General features: G+C 50.7%; 1 protein-coding gene across 2 annotated transcripts in view; it reads right to left on the minus strand.

Annotated features, from left to right (window-relative positions):
- The window catches only part of GLS (glutaminase), a 932,984-nt gene that overhangs the window by 356,034 nt on the left and 562,152 nt on the right, over window positions 1–14,798 (minus strand). For both annotated transcript variants that reach the window (XM_085648790.1, XM_085648791.1), the window contains exon 13: window positions 9,654–9,785. In XM_085648790.1, the coding sequence (XP_085504916.1) occupies window positions 9,654–9,785 (132 nt within the window). The remainder of the gene's footprint in view (window positions 1–9,653; window positions 9,786–14,798) is intronic.

Raw genomic sequence — 14,798 nt, forward strand, 5'->3', positions numbered from 1 at the left:
AAGGTCAAGACCAGATTCAAGTCCCACTGAGGCATTACAAAGGGGACAGGAGGGAACGTGTGTGTAATGCCTTTGAGAAAGCGTGTAACCACAGGGGACTTGAAAAGAGAAGGCTGATCAGGAAGCCGCAAGAAGGCGGAGATGGCAGCAAGATAACCTTTGAGGGTGCCCAGGGCAGAGCCCTGCCGGGCCAGAGAAAGAAGAAAGAGGAGAACCTCAGAAAGAGGGGCGGAAAGGGGATCCACAGCCTTTGCTGTGCACCATGCCACAAATTTGTTCCACCGGCAGGCGTATACCGACTTTGTGGAGGGACGCCTGGCTGCCAGAATGATATCACAGACTTCAGGAGGCAAGTCAAATGGCATCAACTGCCGCCGCTCAATCTCCACGCATGGAGGTGGAGGCTGGACAGGTTCGGGTGGAGGACCGTCCCCTGCTGCTGCGACAGAAGATCCTCCCGAAGGGGCAGACGTATCGGGGGATCGGTCAACATACTGAGTAGCTCGGGATACCAGTATCTTCGTGCCCAATCCGGAGCCACCAAGATGACTTGGGCCCGGTCGTGCCTGATCTTCTTCAGCACTCTGGGCAGAAGTGGTATAGGCGGAAAGGCGTACAACAGACCGCAACTCCACTCGTGACGAAAAGCGTCTCCGAGCGAGTGCCGCCTTGGAAATTCCAACGCGCAGAACTGCTGACATTGCGCGTTCTCTTCGGTGGCGAATAGATCTAACCAAGGCTCTCCCCACTGCTGAAAGAGACCTTGCGCCACTTCGGAGTTCAGACGCCATTCGTGATCCATCATGCACCGGCGGCTGAGTTCGTCTGCTCTGGCGTTCAGAGAGCCCGCCAGATGTTGAACCACTAGGGTGACGCCCTGGTGTTCCAGCCATGTCCAGAGGCGCAGAGCCTCCTGACAAAGGGTCCACGACCCCACCCCGCCTTGTTTGTTGCAATACCACATGGCGGTGGTGTTGTCCGTGAACACCTGCACGACACTTCCCCTGACAGAGGGAAGGAAGGCTTTCAGTGCAAGCCGGATCGCTCTCAACTCCAACAGGTTGATGTGGAGACGAGACTCCGCCGGAGACCAGAGGCCTCTGATCTCCGCCTCTCCCATATGGCCACCCCATCCCAGGAGGGACGCATCCGTCACTACGACATGCTCCGGTTGGGGAAGGGAGAGGCTCTTGCCCTTGACCCATTCGCGGTCCGTGAGCCACCACTGCAACTGCTGTGCAGTGCCCTCCGAGATCAAGACATGGTCGGACAGGTTGCCGTGATGCTGGGCCCACTGAAACTTCAGGTCCCACTGCAGAGCCCGCATGCGCCGCCTGGCGTGATGCACTAGGAGGATGCAGGAGGCCATCAGCCCCAGAAGCCGCAACACTAGCCTGACCGAAACCCGGGATAGAGGCCGAAAGATGGGAATCAGGGCCTGTATATCCCGGACCCGCTGTTCCGGTGGATGGACCCGGAACTGCGCCGAATCGAGAACCGCTCCGATGAAGAGGAGCTTCTGAGAGGGACTCAGGTGTGACTTCGGCACGTTGATGGAAAACCCCAGCAAATGCAGGAGATCCGCCGTAGTCTGGAGGTGGGAGACGACTGCCTGGGGCGAGCCCGCCTTCAACAACCAGTCGTCGAGATAGGGGAAGACTGGAACCCCTGATCTGCGCAGATGAGCTGCGACCACCGCCATCACCTTCGTGAACACCCGAGGGGCACTGGTGAGGCCGAAGGGGAGCACGGTAAACTGAAAGTGCTCTTGGCCCACCGTAAACCGCAGGTAACGCCGGTGGGCCGGCAGGACGGGGATATGGAAATATGCGTCCTGCAAGTCCAACGCTACCATCCAGTCTCCGGGGTCTAGGGCAGCTAGAACCTGAGCCAACGTTAGCATCTTGAACCTTTCCTTTCGGAGGAAGGCATTGACGTTCCGGAGGTCCAAGATAGGGCGTAGGCCCCCCTTGCCCTTCTTGGGAACCAGAAAGTAGTGGGAATAACAACCACGACCTACTTCTGGACTCGGAACGCGCTCGACGGCCCCCTTGGCCAAGAGAGCCGAAACTTCCTCGCGGAGAAGATTCAAATGATCCCCCGAGATACGGTGGTGCTGCGGTGGCATGGCTGGAGGGGTCGTCTCGAAGGGGAGGGAGTAGCCCCTTCGGACGATTTGCAGCACCCACCTGTCCGACGTTATGGACCGCCAGTGGAGCAGGTGATGGCGAACTCTGCCGCCCACTGGCGTGGTATGGGCCTGAAAGCTCGGACTAGGAGGGCTTTGAGGCGGATGCTGCCGGGGTGGAAGTGGGCTGACCACGTCGGCCTCCATTTCCGCCACGGCGGAAGCCACGTCCGCGACCGCGCGCAGGTTGGTTCTGCGGCTGGTGGCTTTGCGGACGCGAGGAGGCGCCCCTTCCTTGGCCACGAAAGGGGCGAAAGGCGGAAGTTTGCGACCGCGGGGCCGAGAGGCCCAAGGACTTGGCCGTAGCCCGGGAGTCCTTAAAGCGGTTCAGCGCACTGTCCGCCTTCTCACCAAACAGGCGAGTGCCATCAAAGGGCATGTCCATGAGGGTGGTCTGGACATCCCCAGAAAATGACGTGGACCGCATCCAGGCGTGGCGGCGGAGCGCCACCGTGGTGGAAATCGCCCGACCTAGCGAGTCCGTGGTGTCAAGCCCACATCTTATGGCGTGCCGTGCTGCATCCCTCCCATCGGCCAAAGCCTGGGTAAGACGCGTCTGGACCTCCTCCGGACACAGGGGCAGCACGTCCTCCACCGCATCCCACAGGGAATGGGAATAACGGTCCAAGAGACAGGCGGTATTCAAAGACCGCAGGCCCAAGCTAAGGGACGAGAACAGTTTCTTGCCAAACTGCTCGAGTCTCTTGGAATCCCGGTCCGGCGGAGCGGTCGGGAAGGAGGATTGGGATGTAGAGGCCTGGATAACCAGACTCTCGGGGGTGGGGTGTTGGGACAGGAAACTGGGGTCGCCCGGAGCAGGGCGGTGGCGCCTGGCAACGTTCCTATCCACAGGAGGAACTGTGGAGGGCTTGGACCAGGTGCCCTGCAGAACGTCAGTGAGGGCCTCGTTGAACGGCAGCAGAGGCTCAGTGGAGCTTGCTGAGGTTTGAAGCACCTCAGTGAGGATGTTGGTTCTCACGGCCACGGCAGGCAACTCGAGCCCAAGGGCCTCAGCCGCCTTGCGCAGCACCACAGAAAATGCTGCACCCTCCTCCGAAGCCACGGTCGGAGGAGAAGTGAATCCAGTGTCTGGCGAGGTGTCCAGCCCTCTGGCCTCCCCCAGTTCATCTGCCCAGTCCTGTGAAAGCTGTGACTGGACAGCCAGAGGGTCCTCGAACCCCTCCCAGTCGCCCCCTTCTTCCGATTCCTGATAAACAGGAGGAATGACCGGAACCGGACTGTAGAGATGGTGGGTCTCAAGCGGCGTCGGATGCGGCGTCGGTCGACGCCGCTGCGGCGCCGGTCGACGCCGCTGCGGCGCCGGGTCCGGATGAGGGCTAAACTGGGGCAGAGTCGGCGTCAAAGGCGCCGGCGGCACCGAAGGCGTAGGCGTGGGCGCCGGCGGCGCCGGTGACGGCGTCGGTGGTTCAGGCGTCGGCGCCGGTGGAGGAGTGACTAGGTCAACCGGCGCCGACTGAGGCCCAGGCATGGGCCCCGCGGGGACCTGCGGCGTCGAGACCGGAGTCGTCGACGGCGCCGGGGCCGGAGCCGCCGGCAGGCAAGGTCGCCCAGTCGAGTCCGCGGGGCCCGAAGGCGCGCCAGCGGGCGTCGACGGCGGGGCCAGGCTCCTCATGGCCGAGAGGAAGGCACTGACCTCCGCCGGCGTCGCGTTAATCCCAGGGACCGGAGGGTATGGGGACGGACGCGGCGCCTGCGGCTCCGCCGGAGCCGCGGGGGTGGAACCACCCTGACCCTCAGCCGAGTCGCGCGACCGGCGAGGGGAGTCCGAAGAGCGGTGTCGCCTCTTGGACTTCTTTGAGTGTTTAGACTTACCCGACGACTTGGAGCCGGACGATCGATGGCGTCGACTATGGCTCCGCGAGCGATCCTTGGACCTCCTCCTGGACCGGGATCGCGCACGACGCGGAGCCGAGTGGCGAAGCTCGAGAAGCTTGCGGGACCGCTCCCGCCTAGCCTTCGAAGTCAGGGCCTGGCAGTCGTTGCATGACTCCGCGTCGTGGTCGGGGCCTAAGCAGAAGAGGCACCGGCGGTGGTGATCGGTCACCGACATCAGTCGATGGCAATCATCGCAAGGCTTGAAACCAGGCATCCTACCGGCACCAGATGTCGAGACAGGGATCAAAAATGATCAAAAAGGATTTAGTCAAAAAAGACTAAAAGGGGTAGCTCTCCCGGATCTGCGCTTACTGGCGCGGAAAAAAGAAGAACAAGAACTGACGTCAGCGCGCGAGGGCGGCGTCTAAGTACTCCGACGACGTCATCCCGGCGCACGACGCCGACGACGGACGCGGAGCCGCAGACGACGCCTAGCGACGCGCAAGGGGTATTGCTGACGAAAAATCTTCCGGATCCAGTCTGACGCCTGGGGATATTCTAAGGTGAGGAATCTAACTAACGTGTTTCTTTCAGATTTTCATATTGGTACCCTAATATAGGTCCAGGGAACATCGTAAACTTTCCCTGTATCATCTCCCCGTTATTTCATATGAACGAACCTTATAAGGACATAACTCCAAATAAGGACAGAATGCCTTGTAGGAACATCATGCCTTATAAGGACTGCAGCCTTTTATGGACTAAACCTTTCACCTAGTTCCATGCTGAGGGTGGGTTTTTCCCAATCGATATTGCTAAGACGTCATCCTTAGCACATATGAATAATTGATGAGTACACTCTCCAGGAGGTATACTTCACCTCTCCCATCGACGCACAAGGTTTAATCCCCAACGTCATCCTCATACTGATCAATGGGTAACACACGTACATAGACTGTATAAATACAGCACCTTTTGCTACCAGAGGGCAGAAGGGAACCGAGAGTTAAAGACCGACACACTGACCAGAGACGGTGCAGCTCCGGCATGCCATCGCTCCAGCTGACAGTTGTCTGACGATCCCTTACGGGTTGTCCAGCTCAAGTCCAGGACGAAGTCCCACACTCTCACTATTCAGGTATTGGGGTTCGACTCAATCCTAGCGGGATTCTTGTCTCTTAGGCTCTGCAGCACCTACTCACATACTAGGTACACTTAGGTACATCTAGTCAGGCATCTTAAGAGTACGCACTTTATTTTATTTCATATTCATGTATATGTTCGTGACTATTGTAAAATGGTAGAACAATATTATTTCTTTTTATTCACTGTACTGCTGGTTCTAGATCTCTGCTACTGTGTTACAATCTTAACAGCGCACTTATTTTACATGAGAAGAACTACGGTACAATAAATTCTTATTGTACAAACGCTCGACTGTTTCTTCTCTATATCTCTCTGAGAGCAAAGCAAGTAAGCACGAGTGACTGGGTGAAAAGTAGTATATTGTTTCCAAGAGTCTGAGGTTATTGTGTTCTGAAAAAACGAATCTCTCTGATAACAGGAGATTCTAGTGGCACTACGAGCTAGCTAATGCAAACCATAAGCTAACATATGCGGCAGGGGTGTACGGAGTCAGTCTGCCACCAGACTCACAGTTTATGTTATCTGCAAATGCGTAGGTCCTGCATGAAGGGTACTATTGGAATTACACTACACTATTAAGTAGGTCTTGGGTGGAGGGAAAGGAGCTGGTAGGCAGTGGGTGGGGCCAGGCAGGAGAACGGCACAGTGTTTGGAGAGGGGTTTTGCGGGAGGGGGGAAAACAGGAGGCGGGAAAACCGGGTGGAAAGAAGAGCAAGTGAGCATAATTCCAAGATTTAAAAGCAAAGATTGAGGAAAAATGAATAAGCCCAGTGAGCAAAAGTTAATAATTTATCATTTAAGATTAAGGATTGAGGAAAAAAGAATAAGAAAGCAAGGTGAGACCAAAAGCAAGAGTTTAAGCAGCAGAAGCAGCAGCAAGGGCTGGCCATGCAGATGGCATAGAGGAGAGCTGAGTCTGGGACCTGCTCAATGGGGTTGCTCTGCAGCCTCCATGAAGAGGATCCTGGGAGGAGAATGGGGCGCTGGGAGGCGGTGGATGGAGGAATCGGGAGAACGGTGAGGCATGCGGGAGAGGGGTTTGGTAGGAGGCGGAAAAACAGGAGGTGGGAAATGGGGGCAGAAAGAAGAGTAATTGAGCAAAAGTCCAAGATTTAAGAGCAAGGATTGAACAAAAAAGAATAAGAGCAGTGAGCCAGAAATCAAGGCAATACCAGAAGCAAGAGTTTAGGCAACAGAAGCAGCAGTGAGGGCTGGCAGCGCAGCTGGCACAGGTGAGAACTGGATCTGGGCGCTATGGGATATCTCCTATTGGATAAAATTGGGATTATCTTATTACATTTTAGCAGCATAATTTCCAAATGGAAATATTTAACTGGTCCATGTGTGGTGTCTCCAGAATTCTAATTTAAAACCCTAACTTATGGTGAAGTCAGATTTTAAACAACAATCCTGAAAATGCTACTTAAAGCAAGATGGCATTTTCTTACCTCAGCCATTTGGTGCCTGCAACCTTCCTCTGATCACATGACTGGGTGTAGTTGGCAGGGGGCTTGGTGTATTCCACCTACACACAATAGGAGCTTAGGAATGCCGTAATGGGCCATCCTGGCAGGATGGGAGGGAGAAGCTGAACATAGCCTCGTTTATACCTAAATAGGCTGTGTACTGCTCCCACACAAAGGGCTGCATACCCCCTGTAGTTAGTCTGGACCCAGGGTAGTAAGGGAGAACTTTGGTGCACTTCAAAGACATGTCTTTAAAGTATACCCACTTCAAAGGCACCCATTGATATAAGTACTGGACCTCAGACACTACCAAGACAGTACACATCGGGATCTGTGGATACTCTGCCAGGAAGAAGGACTGTCACTCTGTTGGACTGCTGCTCTTGAAGAACTGCTGCCCTGCTATGCTGAGCTGCTGCCTTCCTTGCCTGCGTGAGAAGGACTGCACCTGCAGCTCTTGACCCCAGAACTAGAGTGACTCCAAAGGCTAGTTGGCTGGCCTCCTGATCTGAAGCCTCAGGGGCATAACAGGCTTCCAACAACCATGCATCTGCACCTGGACTCTGCCATCGGTGAGTCTACCCTACCAAGTGGTGCCAACCCAGTCCTGGACCCTTGAAAGTCGGCCTAAGGTGATTACCAGCCAGACTGACACATCTTCTCTGGTGAGCAGCGCATCCCCTAGCCAAACCGAAGCATCTCCTCTCATTAGCGGTGCATCCTCTGGCAGAACCTAACCATCGCCCCTGCTGCGTGGATTAGACTCAAAGCAGAAGGCCTGCATTGCCCTCACAGTCTTCGGAACCGATGCATCGCCGATGGCACAGCGCATCTCCAACCCCGAACTTCTCATCTCTCGCTGACAATCGTTTGACAACAACGCCAGCGCCTGCATCGTAGTCTCGCAACTCTTCAAGACCGATGCATTGACAGATGAGCGCCGTATCCTTGACGCACAGACTGCGCATTCAAAGCCCCACCGACGGGATACTTGACGTAGACGCAAAAGGACCCTGCACCGCAGCGTTGTCACATCTTCGAAAAGATGTATCACTTTGACTGCCCGATGCTTGTCTGTTTCTGATCCATGCAACGCTCTGCAACCAGGATTTAATGTCCTTTAGTCAGCTGGCCTAATTGGTTCCCGATAGCCGGTCCAGAATCCATCACTGTCGGCCTGAACTTGAGACTTTGGCCCAGTCAGGAGCGACCAGATATCCATTGTTCGCGTTTTGTGCTTTTTGGCACTATTTTACCCTAAAACTTTCAAATTCAATATCTTCGGTTTAAATAATTAGATTTTTGTCATTTTGGCCACGTTTAAGTTAAAAAATTTCTAAACCTGGTGTGGGATCTTTTTGTGTGATGTTGACACTGCTTTACTGTTTGAAGGGGGGTCATACACCAGTCAACCAGTAACCCAATTTCTAACATTATTGTTATTCTACTGGATTCTGTGATATGGGTGATGTTTTTATATGATTGATGAATTATGAATAAGTATGGTTTTATGCATTGGCGCTTTATTAGAATTGAAGACATTAATAATTTAGATATGATTTAAGTATTACAAATAAGTATAACTGTATATGAATATGCACTGTCACTTTACTGGGATTGGAGATATGACTAACTGTTTATATAAACGACGGATGAATAAGTATAAGGCACCAACTGTTGCACCTGATTATTTTTTTTTTATAACTGTTATTTGTGATATGTGAAGGTATTTTTCTAATAGAAAAAAAAAAGACTATAGAAATGATCTGAGGTATGGCTGACTGCTTGCAAAAATACTTTTCTGTTTAGGAGAAAGACCTTAGGGAACCTATCATAGAATACCACACTCCGAAGCATATTAGGGAAAAAGACAACATCGAAAAAACACATACATAGTACTTTATTACTATAAGCATGCAATGGTCCAAACCAACTGGCGTCCCCTGTTCTTGGAATGCTCCATAGCCCTTCCCTGCGACTAAAAGGTCCGTCTGATACACTGTATATGGTTAAAAGCGACCAGGCACTTTAATGATGCAAAATGGTACACAAAGGAAATGAGGATCAGGTTTTGCAAATGGCCGATTGCACGGCACATTTGACGCTGGAGCGTTGGAGCATAAGCAACCCCACCTAACAGGAAAAAGAAGAGAGAGGAACAGCAAAAAAAAAACAAATAAGAATAGATCCAAAAACACAAATTATAAATGCCACAGTCGACGTAGGACATTTACTGAGTCCGAGAGAAGCGGGTCCTCATCTGCATTATTTGCTGGAAAAAAGAAAGTGACAAGGGCACTCCTATACGTAGGGATTGCGTAATGTCCTGTATTGACCTATGGATATGTAGGCGCCACTGGTCATGAAAAGCTGTGTATTACAACAGCGACAGAGCAGTTCCCTGTCCTTCCAGTAGGTGGCAAGTATACCCCATAGGTTCAGAACGTGTAGCTTTAAGTGTAATTCTCTTATTTAGGTTAGGGACCATGGACTCAAGAAAAGGTGGCACATTGTGGCTAAAAATATTAGGGTCTCCTCTCCTTCAGGGCCCTCAGGATTGAAATGACAATTTCTCTCACAGCTGAAGAAAGTACAAGATGTCTTAGTAATGCGAGTGTAAAACTTTCCAATTTAGGAGCTGGTTGAAACATACAAACATTATCAATATCGAAAAATTTCTGTTGATATGAAGATGACAATCTCACCATTAATGTGCAGCACCTTTTACACACCGACACCTTCTGCACACGGTGTAACATTCATTCTTACGAGCAGACTATGGCATGATTATTAAGATCACAGTACAGACTTTGAGCTCGGTGTGTGTAGCTAATGTAAACATGTAAGGTGATAAGCAGCAGAAACGATAGTCAGCACAATGACCAAGTGCAATAGTTATGGGGGGGCAAGTGAGTGTTCCCACATGCTGCTTAAATCTTTTGGTTTCACTTTTACCTCTGAACATAACTACACATTTAATTTTTCTAATTAAACGCTAAAGCATGTGTAATGCTTACATGACAAAACTGGATGCCTCTGACACTGTTGCCCAACTTGTCCAAGCACGGAGACCAGCACATTAAGCCCATGACATTTGGAACAACAAGAAGAATCCCACCAGAAACTCCCGATTTTGCTGGAAGACCAACCTAAAAGAAATATCACAATTATTAACATATATACTCTGCGTTCGCAATTTATAACAACAGTTAAAAATGGTAAATCAACACCAACTCATACATTTCTAAAACTACCTGCATTTGCAATTAATTTAATCTCTTATTGTAAAATTCAAAAGAACGTGCTGGCCAATATGATAGAGGCAAGTAACTGCTGTGGGAAACAGGCTCTGCTTATACTACACCAAAATGAGGTATAGTGTGTATAGAGTTCAGGTGACCTCAGAGGTAGGCAGAGGTTAAAGTTAGATAGAACCTTACTCTCTATTTGTGGTAGAGTGGTCGAGCTGTAAGGCAGTATCAGAGGACAGTGTTAAGCATTTGATGCACACACTCAGTCGGCAAATTAATTCACACACTCAAGAACTGAACTCTAGGCCAACTGTTTTTGTATACAAAATATACTGTTTTATTTATAGAACCAAGTAAGCCTGGCACAGGTAAGCATTAAATACTTTACAGTAATACGTTGCTGAATGTAGAACAGTTTGAAAATGCAATAGGAATTGTACTTTGTTTAATTTACAGGGGATGCAGTAGGTTGCAATACTTAGCAAATACAGGACATTGAAATGAATAGGCTTTTTCAGTAAATTACAGGTAAGTTATTTTTTACGTTACTTTTCTAACTCAGTGCTGGTCACCTAGATTCAGCACTGGGACATTTCCTGCAAATAGGCAAGTTAAAACGTTTTGGTTATTTCTGCGATTTTTAAAGAATATTCTCAGATTTCAAAACTCCACACTTAGAAACCTTTTGGAAGAAAATTGTCAAAGTTACCCTATGGAAGAAAAACAGGTTATCGGTTCAAAGGTAAGTTATCGACTGTGGGAGTTAAGGTTCTGGGGTTAGACTCAGGGGTCAGTGATGCACCCTTGTTACACCCTCAGCGGCACTAGGGCAGCCGGGTGCAGAGTGTTGAGGCCCAATGTGGGAGCCTCCGGTTGATGGCTGCTGGCAAGGAGGCCACTGGGTTGTGGGAGCAAAGCTCCTAGGGTTTAGGTCAGGGCAAAGGGGGAAACAAAGTAGCACAAAAGGTGCACCCTCAGAGGCACTAGGACAGCCGGGTGCATGGTGCTGTTTTGAGGTCGGACGCCCTGTTGTTTCCAATGGAGAACCTCTGGTTTGCAAATGCACTGCAGGCAGAGAGACGAAGGACTTCTGGTGCGACCACCACTTCGAGAGGTAAGTTGGGAAGTTAGGGGTTGGTTAGGTACGGTCGGTTTAGGCACACAAGGCCGTGGGGTGTCGGGAGCAGGGGTGCCTTTTGGGGTCAGATCTTCTTACCACCTCCTGGTCGTGGTTAGGGGGGCCTTCGGGATTTAGACTGCAGGTATGGCTGGAGGCTTGAGGCAGGTCAGGGGTCGCCGGATCTCAGGTCAGGATCGCCGGGGTGACCTCCTCGTGGTGTTTTTCCACTTGAGCTCGGGCTGGGTTCGGCGGGTGCAGAGTGGGGTGGATTTGCGGTGTCCGGCCGGAGCCAGAGGTTGCAGTTGAACAAATCCGGTGTTCACGGGAGAAGCACTCTTTGGAAGCGTAGGCAGGCAGGTCCTTTGGGGTTTTTGAGGTTGGTGGCTGCAGGACCCACCAGGATTTCACAGGAGCAGGTTCGAGGGGACACAGGCCTGTAGGGCTGGGGCCAGGTCAGTGGGAGTCGTCCTCTTGTTAGCTCTACACAGCTGTTTGGTCCTTCTTTTCTTCTTGTCGTTTCTGGATCTGAGGATGCAAGGTTCAGGGTGCCCCCTAAATACTAGATTTAGGGGCGTTACAGGTCGGTAGAGGGCAGGGACCAAAGGGTCCCTTCCCTTGGGTGGGTACACCCCCTATTGTGCCACCCTCCAGTGGAAGGGGGGCAGAAGCCTGTCCCTAGTTGGTTGGGTCGCCCCGTCCTCAAGAAGGCGGGGACTCAGAGGTGGGCACACCTCGCTCCCTCACTTGTTTTTCCCATCGGTTCTCACGCCCAAAGTGGGGGGTAGAACCAGTGGGGACCAGTTGCTGAAAGCAGCAAGTGGTCTGGGGAAGCTCACAAAGGCAGCATGCCTTTGAAGCTTCCCCTTCCTGAACCCTGCCCATCCTGGGGGAGGAGACTTGGCTCCTCGACCCAGGATGTGCATTGTTTCAGGCCCCCGAGAGCAGCAGGCTCTCGACCCAGGGGTCCAGAAACGTGTGTTGATGGCAGACTAAGCAACCACTCAGTCGGGACACTAGAGGTGGGTTCGTTTTCAGGGGGCATCTCTGAGATGCCCTCTGTGTGCATTTTTTATTAAATCCCACACTGGTATCAGTGTGGGTTTAATGTGCTGAGAAGTTTGATACCAAACTTCTCAGCTTTCAGTGTAACCATTATGGTGCTGTAGAGTTCGTAATGACAAACTCCCAGCACCATATACTCTTAATGGCAGCACTGCACTTACAATGTCTAAGAATGGACTTAGACACTGTAGGGGTACAGGGCTCATGCACCTGTACCCTCACCACTGGTATAGTGCACCCAGCTAGAGGGGTGACTGATCTATACCAGGGCAGTGGGTTGTAAGCATGGTACACAGAGATGTGTGCCATGTCGACTCTTCACTTTGTTTTGTACCAAAACACGCAGCCTGCAAAGGCAGTATGTGTGTGTAAAGGTACAGGGCCTCGGAGGGTGGCACAATAAGTGCTGCAGCCATTAGAGGCCTTCACTGGTCACAGTGCCCTGGGTACCTGTGGTACCATTTACCAGGGGCTGTCCTGTGACCAAAGATGCCAATTGCATTTGGTTTTGGGGAAAGAACACAAGCCCTGGGAACCTGATTGGCAGGGACCCAGGGCACACCAAGTAAAAGTGCATCAGTAGTCTGGCAAAAAGTGGGGGGAGGGAGAGGTACTGCAATAGAAACCCACTTCCCTGCCACGCTCACACTGCATTTAATAGAAAAGTGGATCTATCTTCGGTAAGTCGGTTCATGATCGTACCAAAGATCCCTTATCCTGGAAATCTCTCCAAGTGTCAAACTGGATCCAGAATTTTGCAAAAGAATGATGGATTTAACCCAGATTTCTTGACTGGGGGTGAATGTTTTGATTTGTTCTGCATTCTGTCCATCAATTGTGTGTCTTTTGCTTTCTCGCCCTACGTGCGCCAGGTATGTCCAGACGTGGGTCCTGGGCTCACAGTGCCACTGGAAGCAAGCTATCCTGGCTGATGAGGGGGGAAACCCCGAAACCGGTCCTAGGATGCTTGTTTCCGGTCTAGGGAGGACCTGGCTTGGCAGTTCGGGCTGGACTGTTCCCATGAGGCAAAGGGTCAAGACTGATTTGCATATGGCCAGGGGTGGCATGGTGAGCAAAAGAATGATGGATTTAACCCAGATCTCATGACTGGGGTGAATGTTTTGATTTGTTCTGCATTCCGTCCATCAATTGTGTGTCTTTTGCTTACGGAGTTGAAGATGGCACAAGAAACTCCAGCTTGGCCTTTTGACAGTTGATTGAGCAACCTCTTCCTGGAGTGGGAGCGAAGTGGAGCAGACTTCCACCTGGCATTCCTGGGCTTTCGGAGAGACTTGTCCTTCTACTTCATCTCAGACTTATCTCACGACAGAGAGCTATTATGCAACTGGGACTTAGAGATGGAATAAACCCTGAGATGTGCAATGTGACAGGCCTGGTTTTGTGTGCTTGATAATGTACAACTTTGGCTCCTGCTCTAGATGGCCTTCAGGTGCATCAGGGAGCATTTGCTTCAATCTGAACACCAAAGGCTGATGATATAAGGGTCTACCACTAATTTATGCTTCCTGCAAGTGCAGCATGTTCCTATGGCAACACGTAATGATGTTCTTCTCGATGTAGCTAGACTAAATCACCCCATAGCGCCATAGAACATAATGCACTTGTAATATGTCTGAAGGGATATCCGTCACGTTTGTGATATAATATCCTGTCCACCGAACCCTAAATCAGGCCCTAAGTGTTTGATGCACAAGCCACAGTTTATCAGCTAGGGGCTAACCGGCTGCAGCATGGAAACGCTATCTGTCTACAGTTTGATTCAGTATTTAAACCATGATTATATTCTAGAGAAGGGTCTTCTCTGGCATAGCTCCATAGTACTAGAATATGTGATACTCTGGTAGGTGTTTTGGAGCAAAATGATTTTCGTATGCAGTTACTGCCCCCTGAAATTGCGACGGAGTTCCCTCTCAGCCAACATTATTTAAGTTGGGCCCCAAGACTGCTATTTACTCGCTTCCCCTCTTTTGGTCCTCTGATAATCTAACTAGGGCAAATTACATACTCAATGTAGCTTGGCTGGAGCCTATATTTAACACACCTTTCTTTGTGCTACCTAATCAATGAACCAAACTGTTTCTGTAACTGTTCATTCAGAACCTTGTGAGCAGGTACCACCTACACATGCATGCATCATACACAGAATAACACCTGCCCTACATGTATACACACTCTTAATAGCTCCCTTCTTTAGAAAAAGACCCAACTGGTATGGCCAGACCCCTTTGAGATTGGCTAAGGGGTCTGTGGCTGGGCATTGATAATGTAAAGGAGCCTACAGCTTAACAGTAAAAGTTATTACAAACCTTTTTCATTTTCAACTAGTGGTTAGATTTTAAGTAGGAAAGTGAGCAGGAGAGGGTAGGGTTGGGCAATTTTAGTCAAGGGAAACAGAGGGCAAATACGTTTCTGACAAAATCAAGCATGCTCTTGGGAAGAAGCCTCGAGAGAATAGTGCCAAAAGAATGCATGCAGGTTAGTCCACAAAGCCATTTCCTTTGGTTGCATGCCTGGAGAATACAAACAACACTGCTTTTTCCATGGTGGAGCGTGGCTGGACCGCAGACAGAGGTCGATGACACAAAGCGTAAGAATAGGTGCTATGTGACTTTATACATCTTGTACTTGTGTTAGCTGCAGCTCAACTGGCCACATTCCCTCCAAAAGAACAGGTTATTTACCTTTGGTAACGATATAGCTGTAAGAGA

This window comes from Triturus cristatus, chromosome 3_2, assembly GCF_964204655.1.
Source record: "Triturus cristatus chromosome 3_2, aTriCri1.1, whole genome shotgun sequence".
In the NCBI taxonomy this organism is placed as follows: Eukaryota; Metazoa; Chordata; class Amphibia; order Caudata; family Salamandridae; genus Triturus; species Triturus cristatus.